This window comes from Brienomyrus brachyistius, chromosome 20, assembly GCF_023856365.1.
Source record: "Brienomyrus brachyistius isolate T26 chromosome 20, BBRACH_0.4, whole genome shotgun sequence".
In the NCBI taxonomy this organism is placed as follows: domain Eukaryota; kingdom Metazoa; phylum Chordata; class Actinopteri; order Osteoglossiformes; family Mormyridae; genus Brienomyrus; species Brienomyrus brachyistius.
This window is the reverse complement of record NC_064552.1, coordinates 19,980,556-19,998,284: the sequence shown is the minus strand read 5'-3', so window position 1 is coordinate 19,998,284 and position 17,729 is coordinate 19,980,556. Positions and strand designations below refer to the sequence as shown.

The following is a 17,729-nucleotide window of genomic DNA, read 5'->3' as shown; positions in this document are numbered from 1 at the left end:
CTTAACCCTACAACTCAGGGGGCCTGTTATAGATTTCAAGGTAACTAGTTGCCAGTCATTAATTTAGCTTTTTACACTCTCAGATAATCTGGGACAGGAGGTAATGGGGTCGTGACCCTAGTAGGAATAAATCTATCCAAGCTCAGATCCCAGCATCTGTTTTGTTTGATTTGTTTGAGGACAGGAGTGATAAAATAGGTAACATCCATTCATTTATTTTCCAAAAATGTTTAAAGGTCACAGCAGGCGTGTGCCCGTTACAGGCAGCATGGGGCAGGAGGCAGGGGACACCCTGGGTGTCATGCCAGTTTGGCGACCATCATAATAAGTGTGTCAGGAGTTGGCCCTCTGGGGAACATCCAGTCCAAATTCTGTTTCAAAGACATGCTGCTGCAGGCATGGTTCTCCTCCATGGCCAAAGCCACCCCCTAACAGTCTCACTCACTAACACCCCCTAACAGTCTCACTCACTAACACTCCCTAACAGTCTCACTCACTAACACCCCCTAACAGTCTCACTCACTAACACTCCCTAACAGTCTCACTCACTAACACCCCCTAACAGTCTCACTCATTAACACCCCCTAACAGTCTCATTCACTAACACCCCCTAACAGTCTCACTCACTAACACTCCCTAACAGTCTCACTCACTAACACTCCCTAACAGTCTCACTCACTAACACCCCCTAACAGTCTCACTCACTAACACCCCCTAACAGTCTCACTCACTAACACCTGCTGTTACTTAACACATTCAGGTTCACTCTGGATCTCAAGCTTGCCATTCTGGTTTAATGTTTTTTGGCTCTTTCTCCTTTATCCGTTTCTTGATTGTGGATTTGGATTCACGGTTTCGACTCTGCTTTTCCGAATGAGCTCGGTGTGGCAGATTCCGGCTGTGGTTTGCTAGATCCCACTCCGGGTCCCTGTCTCATTGCCTGCACTTGAGTCCCACTGAGCTGCTTCATCTGTGCAGCTCAGAGCCAGTGGCCCTGTCACTAGTCATATAATCCTAAATAAATACAAATAAATCTGCTTATCCTATCAAAGAAGGGAAAAGGGCCATAAGACCTGGCACCATAGCTGTGTGAAGACTCCCGTCTTGATAATAAAGCTTTTTTTTTAATCATCTGGATCCATGGGAGGCGGAGACGAAGGCAGCCGAACAACAATCAGGACAATCCCCCCCCCAAACCTTACGGCACGTAACACTGCACTTTCTAACAATCCACTATGGTACTGACTTTAGACATCCATACATTTTCCAACCATTTATCCCAGTCAGAGTCAAAACTCCAGCCCAGGATGAGATCCCAACCCTGGGCACACATATAATCAGAAATGAGACACCATCTCACCCAGTGGCATGTCTTAGCACCACCAGAGGAACCCAATGTGACACAGGGAGGACATGCTAACGCCACACACACACACACACACACACACACACACACACACACACACACACACACACACATATATACACACACACACACACACAAAATACGAGACTTTAGACATTTTTAGTTTTTTGATTGCAGTCACAGATTTTCAGAAAATTGAATTTCCTCTTGTGGGGACCAAAATGTAGTTCAGACAACATCAAAATAATAGTTTTTTAATCACACTGAAGGGACATTTGGTCCCAACAATGTAAAATATACAGTACAGAACCCACACACAAAGAAGAGATGAGGTTCAAACCCACACCCCAGGAGGTGTGAAGCAGCAGTTCTACCCCCCTGCTTCAGATATAATGGACTGAAATAAAATACAAAATAAAAAAATTGCTGTGTACAAATACATACTGCAGGTCTGAACAGCTTCCAAACACAGTTACAGCTCTCCGGATCTGCAGGCTTCACATTCAACCAACCGCGGATTGCAAAATATTTGGGGGGAAAAAAAAATTCAAAAAATTCCAAACAACAAAAAGTTGAATTTGCTGCAAGAAGTTGAATTCATGTGAATGATGTGTTGTGTAGTTCTGGGTGCTGGTGAATGTTAACGCATCGCGCACGTGTGTGTGTGTCTGTGTGTGGGTTATGTATGTGTTACATCGTGGGAACCAACCTATTGCTTTGAATGTGACATAAAAAGAGGAAACTCAATAAAAAAAAAATCCATGACTGTAATCAACACAACTAAACCTATCAAATGTTTTGTAATTAGTTTGATTACTTATGGTTAAGGTTAGGGCTGGGTAGGGGTTAAGGTTGCCATGTTGGGATTAGAGTTTTCCACATAGAAATGAATGGAGAGTCCCCACAAAGATATAATTACAAACCTGTGTGTGTCTGTGTGTGTGTGTGTGAGAGAGAGAATGGATGTATATTTTCTCCATCTATAATTATATTTTCTATATGTACTACGATAATTGTGTCTGTATTGATCATGTACAGACTTATTTTTCTTGTCATTATTCCCTAAAAATCAGTATAATAACCATTAACAGAGCATTTACATCGTATTAGTTATTATAAGCAATGTAGAGATGATTTAAAGTATATAGGAGGATGTGCGTAGGTTACATGCAAATACTGCGCCATTTTATATATGGAACTTGAGCATCTGTGGCTTTTGGTATAAAAGGGGGTCTTGGAACCAATCCCCCGTGGATCTGGAGAGCCCACTGTACTTTATTCAACCCCTAGTGAAGAAAATGTGGAATTATAAAGAAGCAGTTTTTGGGCACAGCTAAGCTGCTGCAGCTAACAGCGCTACAGGCTGTTAGGAAGCAGCCTAGTGCAGAATCGTGCATGGACAGTGTTACGCTGCTCACTGCAGTGTCAGTGTAGAGCCTAGTACAGAATCGGTCATGGTCAGTGTTATGCCGCCCACTGCAGAGTCAGTGTAGTGCCTAGTACAGAATCGCTCATGGTCAGTGTTACGCCACCCACTGCAGAGTCAGTGTAGCGCGTAGTACAGAATCGTGCATGGTCAGTGTTACGCCGCCCACTGCAGAGTCAGTGTAGCCCCTAGTACAGAATCGCGTATGGTCAGTGCTACGCTGCCCACTGCAGAGTCAGTGTAGCGCCTAGAACAGAATCGCGCATGGTCAGTGTTACGCTGCCCACTGCAGAGTCAGTGTAGCGCCTAGTACAGAATCGCGCATGGTCAGTGTTACACTGCCCACTGCAAAGTCAGTGTAGTGCCTAGTACAGAATCGCTCATGGTCAGTGTTATGCCGCCCACTGCAGAGTCAGTGTAGCGCCTAGTACAGAATCGTGCATGGTCAGTGTTACGCTGCCCACTGCAGAGTCAGTGTAGCGCCTAGTACAGAATCGCGCATGGTCAGTGTTACACTGCCCACTGCAGAGTCAGTGTAGCGCCTAGTACAGAATCGCGCATGGTCAGTGTTACGCTGCCCACTGCAGTGTCAGTGTAGCGCCTAGTACAGAATCGCTCATGGTCAGTGTTACGCTGCCCACTGCAGTGTCAGTGTAGCGGCTAGTACAGAATCGCTCATGGTCAGTGTTATGCCGCCCACTGCAGAGTCAGTGTAGCGCCTAGTACAGAATCGCGCATGGTCAGTGTTACGCTGCCCACTGCAGAGTCAGTGTAGCGCCTAGTACAGAATCGCGCATGGTCAGTGTTACGCTGCCCACTGTAGAGTCAGTGTAGCGCCTAGTACAGAATTGCGCATGGTCAGTGTTACGCCGCCCACTGCAGAGTCAGTGTAGCGGCTATTACAGAATCGCTCATGGTCAGTGTTACGCTGCCCACTGCAGAGTTAGTGTAGCACCTAGTACAGAATCGCTCATGGTCAGTGTTACGCTGCCCACTGCAGTGTCAATGTAGCGGCTAGTACAGAATCGCTCATGGTCAGTGGTACGCTGCCCACTGCAGTGTCAGTGTAGCGGCTAGTACAGAATCGCTCATGCTCAGTGTTACGCTGCCCACTGCTGAGTCAGTGTAGCGCCTAGTACTGAATCGTGCATGGTCAGTGTTATGCTGCCCACTGCAGTGTCAGTGTAGCGCCTAGTACAGAATCGCTCATGCTCAGTGTTACGTTGCCCACTGCTGAGTCAGTGTAGTGCCTAGTACACAATCGCGCATGGTCAGTGTTACACTGCCCACTGCAGAGTCAGTGTATATAATAATAATAATAATAATAATAATAATAATAATATTGTAGAATGGTACTGTAATTGAATATGCACATGATATTGGGAGTGTCAAAAAATAACATTTATAATAAATATAAATGCTACGTTAATACTGTATATCTAACTACAGTTGTATCTATTAAAAAGTGTAGCTGAAATTAAGTTCTGAAATTAATTCAATTACACAACAATGAGACAAAGACCTTCTCTGACATCATAATAAAGCACATATTCCTTCCACTACATGAGTAAAACTGCACATTCAATAATCAGTTTGCTGTTGTAATTTCTTAAAATACCGACTTAATAGTATTCCTTCATGCAAATAGCAACTAAGCTGCTGTAAACATATTAACTTAAAAATTTATCCCACCGGAAATGGGTGAAGGTTATGCAATAAAAGCACATCTCTAACAAAAGCACACCGACCTTTCTGATATAGAGAGTCACGGCTGAGAAAGCTTACAGGAAATCCTCAGGTTACAAACGACATTTGTCTTTAAGTGCAATTTTGTAGGTAAGTTGGAAAAATAATAATAATAATCTCTAGCACTGGTCCATCAACAAGCTGGAAGTAGGTATTTTAGCATCCAGCATGCTAAAACTTAATTCCTTAATTTTTTAGGGAAAATATCATTTGACACAAATGCTTTTTACACATCAATTAACACAGAAATGAAACATTCAAGGATATTTTAACCAGTGTCCAATAAAAAATAATGTACAAATAATAATATTGTGTAAAGTTTCATGAAGGCTGGCAGGTAAAATATATGCCTTCTGGTTTATTTGTTTGTATAGAACGCACCCACCTCTGAAAAGTCACCATTTTTCAAAATTCATTGTCATTCTTTATCCATAAAACAAGGTAAATTTGCCAAACATTGCGAAAACTACTTATATATGTAATACCACACTCACACCTTGCACTTGGGGTGGGGGTGATATGGGTAAAATATATAGGTCAATGCAAACAAACAGAAGTTTTTATTTTATTTCAATGATATTCTAAGTAATTCAACGTGAGGGAGATGAAATAATGCGACAAAAGCGCTTTTCGTTCGAGCGATGTTTGCACTCAAAAAGCGCACCTAAAAATACAGACACTATCAGAATGCGGTATTTTCTTTAGCAAATAAATTACCAAACATTGCCATAAACTTGGTAGTAAATTGACTAAACCATATGACCCGAGGAGAGTTGTAGACTGACATTTTAATCAGGTGTATCAACAGGGTAGCAATGCAGCTAACTGTTATCATGAAGCCATTGATAACCAGAACAACACTGTAGTTACCCCGCTTCAATGGTAGTTGATAAAATCGTCAGTGAAATGGGAGTGTTAGCCTCAATAGCTGCTAAGCTACCTTCATAATTAATTATGATAAACATTAACAGCTAATGATGAGCACATACATACATAAAAACAGCATAATATTTAGTATATTAATGACACCTAATGTATTAAATGTTTTTTTTTTTTTTTATTTAGGCCACTTAAAAAAAAAATTGGTTCTCGTCCTTTTTTTTTGGAGGGGGTGGGTCGGGCGGGAGGGATTTAAAAAAAAAATTTTTTCTTTTTATTTTACAAATTTTGATTGACTGTTTGGACTTTCAAATATGTAAGAAAATACATATTTGAAAATACATACCGAAGAGAGCAGACCTACTTAGTACGCCTCCTCAGTTCTTCCAGTTTGTTGCGTTTCAAATATATTAAATGTAAGAAAATACAAGAATGTAAATTCCTTGATCCATGTGTATCTCATAAATGCCTTCCCAGCTATGGATTTGGATACTTTATGCTGATGTTTCATTCGTGAATATAAAAATGATACTATTTGAAACCAATATTCTGTTTGTCATTCCCATGCATTCTAAATGAACAACCAAGATTTTAAAATATATATCTAGAAAGAAAGTGTATTAAAACATGTTAAGACATGAGGAATTTACAAAATACAGGAACCTGAATGGTTGAACAAGGAAATGCAACTCTACAAACAAGTACTTAAGAACATGTACCACATCACTTCCCCAGATTTAAATCTTTGCACCAGCCTCAGGTAGAGACAAATTTAGGTTCATGAAACCATTCCAAGACTAAGATTACACAATGTGGAATGCGCGGGAAATTCAAATTTCGTCATTCTTGGGCATTTTCCATCCGATTTTTACGAAATAAAAAATTTAAAAAAATTCGGGTCGGAGGCATTTCGGCGGGTCAGGCGGGGACGAGAACCAATTTTTTTAAGTGGCCTTATCAACATACCGCTTTAAATGCTTGGTAAGCAATGGAAGTGAACGTGATTCTATTCCGTGAACATCAACGTTTGGAACTATTCACCGTTCCCAAGACCCGGGCGTTTGCCGGAAATTTCTCTGCCATTTTTTCAAGGGATCCCTATGGGAGTTTCGTGTGAAACACGGTGATCACTGAGCCGTAAAGAGTTTTGTGGATGAAACAAACCATCGAAGCAAAGAATTTGCATCGAGGATTTTTTGTTATCAAGTTATTCGAGTTACTCAATCGTTGTAGTCCTGTATTATTGCTTTACATTTTTAAACTGTACTAAACATAAAACACTTAAACTTCCAAAATCATCAATTATCCAAATATCTTCTTGGATTTTCATTTTTTGACTAATAAGTAGCAAAAAGAGTAATTATTACAGATTATTGAACTGCATTAATTACTTAATACCTTACGGATGCTTATCAAACACTGATTTATCCAAACTGAAATAAATTCAACTTTTTGACAAATTCCCCTACTAAAGTTAAGGCATGTTTTCTTCTTACAGACACAAATATACTAAAAATAGTCCCATCTCTCCTTGCAAATTAAATGGTTGTAAATTAGGTTGTTGCTTCATAACAGGCCAATAAAATGGAGTTCATTAAGAGTCTGGTCAGAACAGAAACCAACAATGTGAGTGGGATCCCACAGGAGCAGGTCTGAAAGGTACCGCGCTGGGCTGTCAGACTAACTCTGCTACTGCTTAGCAGCTGGGCTAAGTGCAATAGCAGGTAAATAGCTGGAACAAGGTAACTTACTGGTCTGACTTCTCCGCTTGTGTTTGTGTATTGTCTCGCAAGGCCGAAGTCCAGCATAAAACACTTCCTGTATGTAGATGGCAGCCGTCCCATTGCAAAGTTCGACTGTAAATGAAAAAAACAGGATTTTGAAAATGGTAATCATTCACAAATAAGTATGAAAATAAAGAACATGGGGTGCAAAGTTTGATGGCCTTGTTTTCAATAGTGCAAGCAGTTATTTATAAAGACAAACCAATCTCATTATAATAATTAACTAATAGGTAACTGATGGGATCTGTCTGTGATATTACACAGAACACGAAACATAACAAAAGAGTTTGGACAACCAAAAATAACACATATGGAATCCCACCCTAAAAACATTAAACATGACATGCAGTACAATCACCAACTAGTGTATCCCCTACGCTGCCTGGGAAGATGGGTGGATAGAGATAAAACACATTTATACTTTGGGGGGGTGGGGGGGGGTAGTATAAAATGTGTGGATGATTTTGCCTTGTGGTCTGGTCAAACTAGAGCATTTTTAAATAAAAGTGTTTTATTGCTGTTGTTAACAGTGCATAGAGTAACATTTTCTCTGAATACACAGGGAATCATGCGACAGTGAATAAAATGAATCAACCCCCACATTAAAATTTTATTAGCCTAGTTTCATAAATGTACACTTCCACTGATCGTGAAGGACCGTTTGTCCATTCAGAGTCTTGGAGATCCAGTCTAACTAATCTAACCTAGGTCAGGATACACCTGGACAGATCAGCAGTCTATTTCACACACACACGCACACATGCACACACACGCACACACACAAACATGCACACACACATGCACGTACACACACATACACGCATGCATTCATGCATGCGCGCACACAAACATGCACACATGCATGCACGTGCCCACACACATACGCATGCATGCGAGCACATGCACACAAACATGCACACATGCGCACACACACACAAACATGCACACACGCATGCACATACACACACACGCATGCGCGCGCACACACACACACACACACACACTAGTCACACAGAGCCCCTGACATGAAAGACGTGTCTTTGGCCTGTACAAACACGGCCATGCAGATTCTTCTGACAGAAGCTAAGAGCAGCTCGAAACACTCCACACTATGACCCCTAAATCCACAACATCACTTACCCGACTCCATTTTGGTCCAAATATTATGGTAATTCAGCTTTTCTTTTCGTACAAGAACCATTACTTGTAGCTAATATAACAAATTCATCTTTATGACTGTACTGATTGTTCCATACCAAAGTCGAGAAATGACAATTTTATGAAGAAATGTTCATTTGAAATGGCTTATAACGGAAGGTGTTCACCGTGCTCCATGTATCACATCCAACTCATTTACTGAGAGGATAAAGTCACAAAAGCCGGTTCTCTGGGACCTCATGCTCCATTTCTGAGGTGGCAACAGCCACCCTACCGCTGGGTTTATGAACCTCTGGACCTGCGGCATTTAAAGAAAGGAAATTTGCAGAGAACTCAGACCTGCAGATTTGTGCCCTCGGAGGGAGCTGGGGCCGCTAATGTCAGCAGCATGAGACAATCCAAGGTGACTGAACTTCAATGGGATTATAATAAAGAACTAAACGGACCCCGAAATCTGCAGCTACTGCAGCACTTGATTTAATTGAGCGATCATGTCGTTGTGATTATCGATACACATACGAGAGGATCATACATGTAGAATCTTCCTTCTAAGAGCTCATAGGCCATGTCTGCAACTTATGAGGAATGGGAAAGTTGTCCATCTTCCATAACCTCTTATTTGCTACCAATGGACAGTGAGTCTGGGGTCCTTCCCAGAAAACACAAGGACACAAGCAGGAGACACCCGGGACACAATGCCAGACCAGTGGGAGGCACACACACGCACACGCGCACACACACACACACGCACACACACACACACTGCATTCATATCATTATGGGAATTCTTATCCAGCCCTAACCTTAACTATAAGTAACCTAACTAAACACTTTTGACATTTTCAGTTGATTTTTAGTTGATTGCATTTGCATTGGTCCCCGCCATGTCAAAATAACAGGTTTCTATCGCATTTTGTAGACATCTGGTCCCCACAATGTAATATATACCTGATTCACACACACTTATACACACACGTTCTTATACTCGGACATTAAAGGCAATTTAGAGAAGCCAATTCACCTAATTTCCTACTGACTGTCATTGGACTGCTGGAGGGAACCAGAGTACCCAGAGGAAAGCCACTGGTAACACAGGGAGAACATGCAAATTCAACCCACACAGAGCCTGAGAATTCAAAACCCAAACGCTGGAGGTGTGAGGTGACAGTACCCACTGAACCACTGCACCACCCTGAATCTAGGATCTCACTGAAAAAAACTACTGAATAAGAATTAAGAATAAACATAATTTACAATTTACTTTGGGATGTCATGCCCCACACAGCACCCTCACAGTTGTCCGTTCCCTGTCTGTAGGTTCCAGTTCACCGAAAGAGCAGATAACAGAGAGCTACTAGGCAGCCATAGAAAAATACGAACCGGTTTGATGTCTCGGTGCAGGAACCCGACAGAATGAATGGCTTCTATTGATTCGAGGATCTGCTTTCCTAATCTCAGAGTAGTGCTCATGGTGAAGATTCCCCGGGGCTGGCTCCTTCTCAGGTCCGCAAGGTTTCTACCCTGGAGAGGAAAAGCGCGGACCCTTCTCACATGACGCTCAACCTACCTCAACTCTCAATACAGTCGAATGTCTGTTTTGAAGGTCGTTTTCTAATGCGGGTCCATTACTTTCCACTAAAGATCACCATACTGAGAGTAACTCAATTAACATTGCGCTTTTCAAACATACAGTCAACCAGAATTAAGCTCTGCTGACGCTAAATCTAGCGGTATTATTACGCTGTATCGTCCTGCCCAATTCCAAATAGTGTCTCTTGGCTTATACGAATCAGCTTAAGTCTGGATAACCTAAATCACAATAAAGAATATAAATAAAAATTCTAACATGTCTGAAGTACCCAGCTCTTTGAAAGCCAGTGTTCTAGTATGACTTGCCATCTTGTACTCAGACATTGTATAGAAATAGTATAAGTAAAATGGCATTTTTCTTTTATAAGATACCATGCTATTGAGGGGGCAAGGAAAATGTAAGTAAATGTACCTCTTAGGTACAGAATTGGACTCTGAGGAACAGCCCCAAAATGGGTTTGTGAATTTGTGTTCTTGTTGTCCAGGGACTTTAATTAGATAATTTTCTTTTATTGCTTTTTGTAATTTTGTTTTAGAGCCAAAACACATACATTTGCTACTGGATTCACTGACATTCAGCTGTTCCTTCGTTCATTATCATTTCCTAATGACTCTTGTGGTCTCATTTCAGTCGTTTGGTCAGCTTTTTTGTGAGGAGGACAATGGCTTTCCTATTATTGTGGTTTGCAAATACGTATTTAATACACATTTAACAATTGTCTGCAACATTTACCATTTAAGAGCATCTGAGACAGAATACAGCATTTCAGAAAAGAGGTTATAATGTAAAAAACAAAGTAACATTTTATCCGCAAATGCACAATTGACAAATTTCAAATAAAATAATTAAAAAGGTGAAACTTTTAAAAGTAAGGAAGGACAAGAAGCATAAAATCATGTACCTGAAGTTGCATGACTACGTAGTTGAACTTGTCATTTCTCCCACATCCAATAAATTTACAGACATGATTTTTTCCTGAAACACAATTTTTTTTTCATTAAAAAAACATATAAATAAAAAAAAAAACACAGAAACAAAAAAAATCTTTTACATTTCTCTACATTCAACTGATGCTCAATATATTCAACAGAGATGGTTGGAAGGTGGGTGGATAAAAAATTTTGCTGTATGTCTGATGAAATTAAAGTTATATAACATATAAATATGTTTCATAATTATTATAATGCTTAAAACACCTGTGCCCTTTCGATCACACAAGGCACAGATACTATAAAAACACAAGAGGCCCTTCCCCATGTTAACCTGAAAGCACGGCCTGGGTAAATGTAGCAGCTCTGGCCAAACTTGCCTTGCAGTTTCTTCAAAACCGCCACTTCCATCTTGAGGACCTGTTTGGGCTGTTGGGCGGATTCCACTTTCAGGGCCACGATCTCTCTCGTCAACAGGTCGACGGATTCGTAGATCTCCCCAAAACCACCTCCTCCGATCTTCTTCAACTGAGCATGTCAGAGTAAAATATGCACTTCAAACCTCACAGCTTTGCTTCGCAGGAAATGCACCCATCTTGCCAGCAGATCTGGGCTAACAGACACTTTTTCCACAACCCTCTATTACTTACTGAGCTGGTAGCATCTCAGTACTTCTACTGAAACGGCATTTGTTTGTAAACAAAATTAAATCACGGTGTCTCGTCGCACAGACTGACAGTGTAGCTTATTAAGAGGCCTGTTTCCCTGTGGTACCATGGCTGTGCATTTCCACTGCCCTCGAGAAATCGTTAAAAGTCACTTCAAGGTCCGTTCCACTGAGGATCCCTCCCAGCAAGTACGTGTTGAAAAAAGGACCCATACTGTTATTTCACAGCTCTGTCTTTCCATCTAGTTTCAAAGGGATGATCTTAAGCTTCTAAGAGTATTGGGTCTTTGTAGTTTACTTCTGGCATAAAGTAGGTTTTTCTTTCCTACTGTCCCATCTAAAAAAATCTAAGGCTAGTAGAAAACATGCTATTCTAAGAAATACTGTGCTTTTGTTCTGGTACAATACAGATGCAGATTTCATCGCTTTCTAGCAACTGGACTAAATGCTAAATGTACAGTGTATATTATACTCATCTACACATTTATTGATGATGATTTATGAAGTACTGTAAATAAACTGAAATGAAGATCTGTACCCACTGTGATCATCTCCATATTTATCAATACACAGAACACTAAACAGTACAATTAGCATAAAGTAACTAAATGTTACCTTAACGTGCACACACGTCATTCAACATATTTCAATGCAATTAATTCTCATCTGTCCTATATAATTTTACACAAGAGAATATCCATTCACTAATTTAATTTTAAGCATTTTCCCCCAATTAATAATGATCCATATTTCATTATTCATTGCTAGGATACATCTAAATCAAAATTTCAGAAGTAGTATGGCATCTATTTACTCTTTTTGAATGTTTATGGTATATAACTTAGTATACAATTAAGCATAATAGCATTTTGGTAACTGCTCAATGAGCCCTACACTAATTTAGTAATGAAATACAAATATTTTAAAGGACATTCTCTATAGCAGGATGATCCAGGGTCTCTGACAATGGGAAACGAGAGTTTGCAGCTACTGACCACTTTCCATCGGTCCCGGACCATGCAGTTGGGTGCCAGGATGTCCGCCTGCTCCCCGGCACCATTCATGTTTTCGTGATCCTGGTTGGCTGGCTCTTGGCGCTGCATTTGCCGGCCAGTGAGTCCACAAGCAGCTCCACACTTAAACAAGCCACATTTACCTGCAGGGAGTTCAGCAAGATACCTCAGTTTTGCCCGGTCATCCTCTGTGAAGCAAATTAATGCACTTAGGGGGTGTTTCCTTCTGTTATTGAGCGCTGGGTCATTTTCCATTCACCTTCTCCATTTTAAGACTCGGAGCACATTCATCTCTAATGGCACAGTAGTGATCAATTACAGACGCAGTTGTTTTGTGCATACCCAAAAACTGGAGCAAATATGAAAGCCAGTCAATGCAATAATTTGGACAGGGGTAGCTGCACGAGGTCATTCCCGCACTTAAGGGTGTTTCTGTCTGAAGGTGAGTACACAGTCGGCCCAATACAATCATACCCAGCTAAGTAAGCTTTCATGGGCAGCATATGGGTACTGGAAAAGCCAGCCACTCTTTTCACATATCAATAGAATTCTGAAGTTAAAAATTGCATTAATAAGTCTTCGTTGACAGTAGGTAACACTATTACCTCACACCTCAAGTGCTGGGGGTTCGAATCGAGCCTCTGCTCTGTGAGTGTGTGGAGTTTGCGTGTCCTGTCCATGTCCATTGGCTTCCTCCTGTGTCTGTAATTTGTGCAGTGTGTGTGCTCTGTAACGGACTGGCATCCCATCCGGGGTGCTGGATACAAGCCTACAGCCCTGACCAGGATGAGCAGTTGGAAGACAGATGGAAGTTGAGATCTACAGGTGCTAATTCATATCATACAAGCTAAAGCTTTACACAGAGAGCTCTCCAGTGCACCAGTGCAGTTCCATGATGCGCATGAAGCGTATCCCAGAATGCACAGGGCATGTGGCACTAGGATAAGTATCACATGGTACTGAGAGAGTGCAATTCAAAGATACCATCCAACCTAATTCATGTGTTTCTGGACTGTAGGAGGAAACTGATGTACTCAGAGGAAACCCACACGCAGAATAACATGCAAACTCAAGACACACGCAGGACTCTGGAGGCTTGGAGGAGAAGATGCTCCCTGCCGAGCCTGCAGGCTGCCTTCGGGAACCTCAATGCTCTATACAAATTCATATTATTCCCATCTCAATATAAATGCCTCACACAATTATGTCTGCTACCTATATTACTACTATATTATTGTCATATTTTGGCATTCAAAACACAACACTGGGCTCTCCCTTCCACTTTTAGTTTCAAACTTTTTGTCCAATCAGAATTACATACAAAAATACACAGTAAAATCAGCCATCAATACTGTTTACCATCCAGATAGTGAACAGATTATAATAATTACTTTGTTTCTAATTCAAAACTATAGGGTGGAGTAGAAACCATGTAAAAACTAAAAGATGCAAAAACTGTGGTGCTTTACTGCATCCTGGTAGTGGTCACTGCTAAGTCCAGTGTACAACACCCTTAACACCAGTCTATTAGATGGTAGAGAAGTTATTGCTGATGTAATAGAATGTAACAATGTCTGTTGGTACTTTCATTTTATGTTAAAGTGGCAAGTTATAAAAAAGCCACCAGTCAGGCTAATATAATCTTACCTCAACACACACATGGATCACATTTACAAAAAATAATTATGTCTTGAAGGCCAAATAACATAATATGCAAATACAACCTCTTCAAGCTTAGGAATTCAGCATTACAAAATTCCAGCCTGATAGTGTCAAGCATGAACTTGCGTAGTAATTTTAACACTTTATTAATATCGCAAAGAGGAAGTATCGGATCCACCTCTTGTAAAACAGGACACTGTGGTTAGTTTAAAAATGTAATCTTCTCAATTCTGTTTACTATGTGTGTGGCAGCTAATGACTATATTATCTCATGAGAAAACACACTGCCCTCCTACTGTGAGTAAAAATGCAATACTAATCAGGAATTAGTATCAGGTAACTGAGGATCCCCCTTTCCTGGTTTCACAGTCAACCATCGGATATTTTAGCAGGTCAAACAACCGTAAGCAAAGGTCAGGAAATCTGAGACACATATTAATAGGCTTTGACAGGAAATGAGGTGCATAAGGATGATGCAGATGGAGACGCCATATGAAATCTTTTCAGCAAAACATATAATGATCCAGCCGCTAAAACACGTGTTTCTTGCAAACAGCTTTTGTGTAAACTGAGCAAGATCATGAATTTCTCTGAAAACCTCATCATACAGAAAAACTACATGTTTCTGATCAAGTCTTTGGTTCCCAGTTACATTCCAGGCTGAACCTTTCGCTGGGCAGGCCAATAGCCGAGGCTACCAGATCATCTGTTAAACTCGCTAACGTATCATACACACGTGGACTGAAGGCAGCTGCTAGGATCCTGCCTAGATATACAGGGCTGAGAAGGAACCAGTGATAGTTAAAAAATACTTAATACACACTACTTAACATTTTAGATATACGCTTCCTTACCATCGCGGATATGTGCTTTTATTTATGTACATTAACATTTTCAGTATAGGATAAGGATGATGCTACACGACTGATCAGTGGTAAGAGTAAACCACTTTCTGTTTGATAGGTGCCGGTGTTTAATGAATCATTATCAGTTTATTTAATCGGTGTACTTGTCCATTTTTATTTTTAAAGTGCTTTGATAACTTATTTCCGATATTGCAAACATCACGATTTAGTGACAGTGTGGACAGTAACGACCAGGACACTCAGAACACGGTAATAGCAGTACAATAACCACATTATAGATCAGGACACAAGGGAGATTGCTGTGTATGCTTTATAGCTAAATTTAACAAAAACAAGACTGGAAAGATGCAAAAAGTTTTAAGTATTAAATGAATAATAGTCATAACATTTACCTTCAATGGCAAAGACAATAGCTAAATAAAAAGCCATACATATGATCGTTAGTCATAGCTGTACAGTATTTAAATACAAATAAATATTCACACATTGCTAGATTACAGCTGTGTAACTAGGCGGACACTTGGCCCATTTGTAGTTATGGTCATGCCATCACTATCTGTACTGATGGCAGCCCATAGCTGCCTGCAGAGTTTACATGCACCGTAAATTAAACGCCTACAAAGCATGACATCATGCATGTTATACTGAATGGATGCTTAAACCGCCACAATAGGATACTGATCACTAACCACTGCGTTTACCACGGGATCAGCATTCACACCCAATGCAACTTGTTTCACCTTACAGATGCGTTAACCTTCAGGTGCATGCCGGTAAAGGACGCATATGTCCCGTTAGGTGTGATCTTACCTGGCGCAGAGAATAAGGTAGTCGGGCGCTGCTTTCCGTCTTCTTTTTGTAACCTTCATTTGGGACTTCATGGGACGGCGAAACGTCAATGCAGTTTCCCAACACTTCCTCTGTCTCCCATTGACTTTGAACCAAAAACGGCTCCTCCGCCAACTAACCGCTGGGCTCATTCAATTTCGCACGATCGGCCGGATTCATTTTAATAAAAGAGAGGTCAGCTCATTCAACCGGAGGAAACTAAAGAAAAATCTGAATCAAATTCGGCAAACGAGCAAAAACGCATGCATCTCTGGCCATTGTACAACAGTGCAGGGCTATACCACCCAACGTGGAAATACGTGAACACCTCGTCTAACGTAAGGAACCAAAATCAGCGATTGCCATAATATCAGAAACCAAATTCGCTAGTCAATATCAAGTGTAGATATCAAATCTGGACAATGCATATTCAGATCAATTCATGAAATTAAAGAAAATGTATTTCATTGTCAGCTACAATCTATAATGAGCACCACGCACATTTTGCGGTGATAAAATAGTTACCAAGTTTATCCTCTTTGATATCTCTGTTATATATAAAAAAATCTACTGGCCACATAATAAATGTCAGTATCATTACCTCACTCTTTTACTGAATATTAACGCTGCCGCCTCAGTAAAATGCTCTCTTCACGCCCGAATCATAAATCAGGTGAGGCGTGTTTTAAAAAGGACTGAGATGTAGTGAAATAGGCGAATCCTCCTGCGTTTTACTTCCCCTTCTAATGTCACAATTTTTGTCCGCACTGCAGCGCAGCATCCCGTCCGGCAGACACCCAAGACACCAGCCACTTGTGCGCGACAGGCGGCGCAAGAGGACACCGCTTCCCACCCCCGCCGCCCCCGATGCGCCACCCCCACCCCCATACACCGAGCCCCCACTTTCTCTCTCTCTCTCTCTCTCTCACACACACACACACACGCACACACTCACGCACGCACATGCGTGAAGCCTCTGCATTTCACACATGCAATGCCGGTCAAGCCATATATAATAATAATAATAATGATGATGATCGCCTGGTCAAGATTAACTTCTGCTCTTGGGTATATGTCGTTCATTAACACCGTATGTGACTCCAGGACTACATTCCCCAAAACATACCACCACTAGGCGAGCTTAAACACACACATTGCAATGCAGTAAACAGTCCATAAAACAGAGGGACGTGTCTGCCACGGAGCTCAAATGTTAGGCTTCTCTTAATGGCTTTTTGCATTTATTTTTCTGTTCATGCGTAATAGGAAACATGCTGCACGCCGCTGTTACACAGGCATGCGGCTTGGCGCCGCGCTCTGCCGCTTCTTGCATCATTTCCCAGCCTTCCTCCTTCTTCCTTCCTCTTATAACAGCGTCACATGGAGAACCCACAATGCAGCGCGAAGCTCTCCCAAATGTTACATCATGTTATACACCTTTTATACAAAAATAGCCTGCAGTTGTAATATGGAGAAAAATATCTTAATTTGGTCCACCAGCATACCATTTTATGGAATTGGAAGTAAATATTTATAATGAAATACTGAATCCTGAAAAAGAAATGTTATTCAAACATCAAAAACAGTATTGCACATGAAATACATTAGTTACTTAGGGCATTGTTTATCATGCAGTAGGCAGTAGTGTTGAATGGTTTAGTATCTTGTGAGTGCTTTGCAATGTACTGGACTGGTATCCCATGCAGGATGTCTCTCTGCCACGTGCCCTTTTACTGCCTGGCATAAGCTCCACACCCTCCTGTCTTCCTTTCCTCGATTGATGGAATTATTCGGTGCAAACAATATATCACAGC

At 41.0% G+C, this 17,729-nt stretch overlaps 1 protein-coding gene across 5 annotated transcripts in view; it reads right to left on the bottom strand.

Moving 5' to 3' along the window:
- The window catches only part of ttbk1a (tau tubulin kinase 1a), a 42,568-nt gene extending 25,818 nt beyond the window's left edge, over positions 1-16,750 (bottom strand). For all 5 annotated transcript variants that reach the window (XM_048987977.1, XM_048987978.1, XM_048987979.1 and 2 more), the window contains exons 1-6: positions 15,898-16,750; positions 12,542-12,702; positions 11,260-11,407; positions 10,852-10,925; positions 9,740-9,880; positions 7,169-7,273 (exon numbers count right to left, since the gene is read on the bottom strand). In XM_048987977.1, the coding sequence (XP_048843934.1) occupies positions 7,169-7,273; positions 9,740-9,880; positions 10,852-10,925; positions 11,260-11,407; positions 12,542-12,649 (576 nt within the window). In that variant the 5' untranslated portion in view covers positions 12,650-12,702; positions 15,898-16,750. The remainder of the gene's footprint in view (positions 1-7,168; positions 7,274-9,739; positions 9,881-10,851; positions 10,926-11,259; positions 11,408-12,541; positions 12,703-15,897) is intronic.
- Positions 16,751-17,729: the final 979 nt, after the last annotated feature.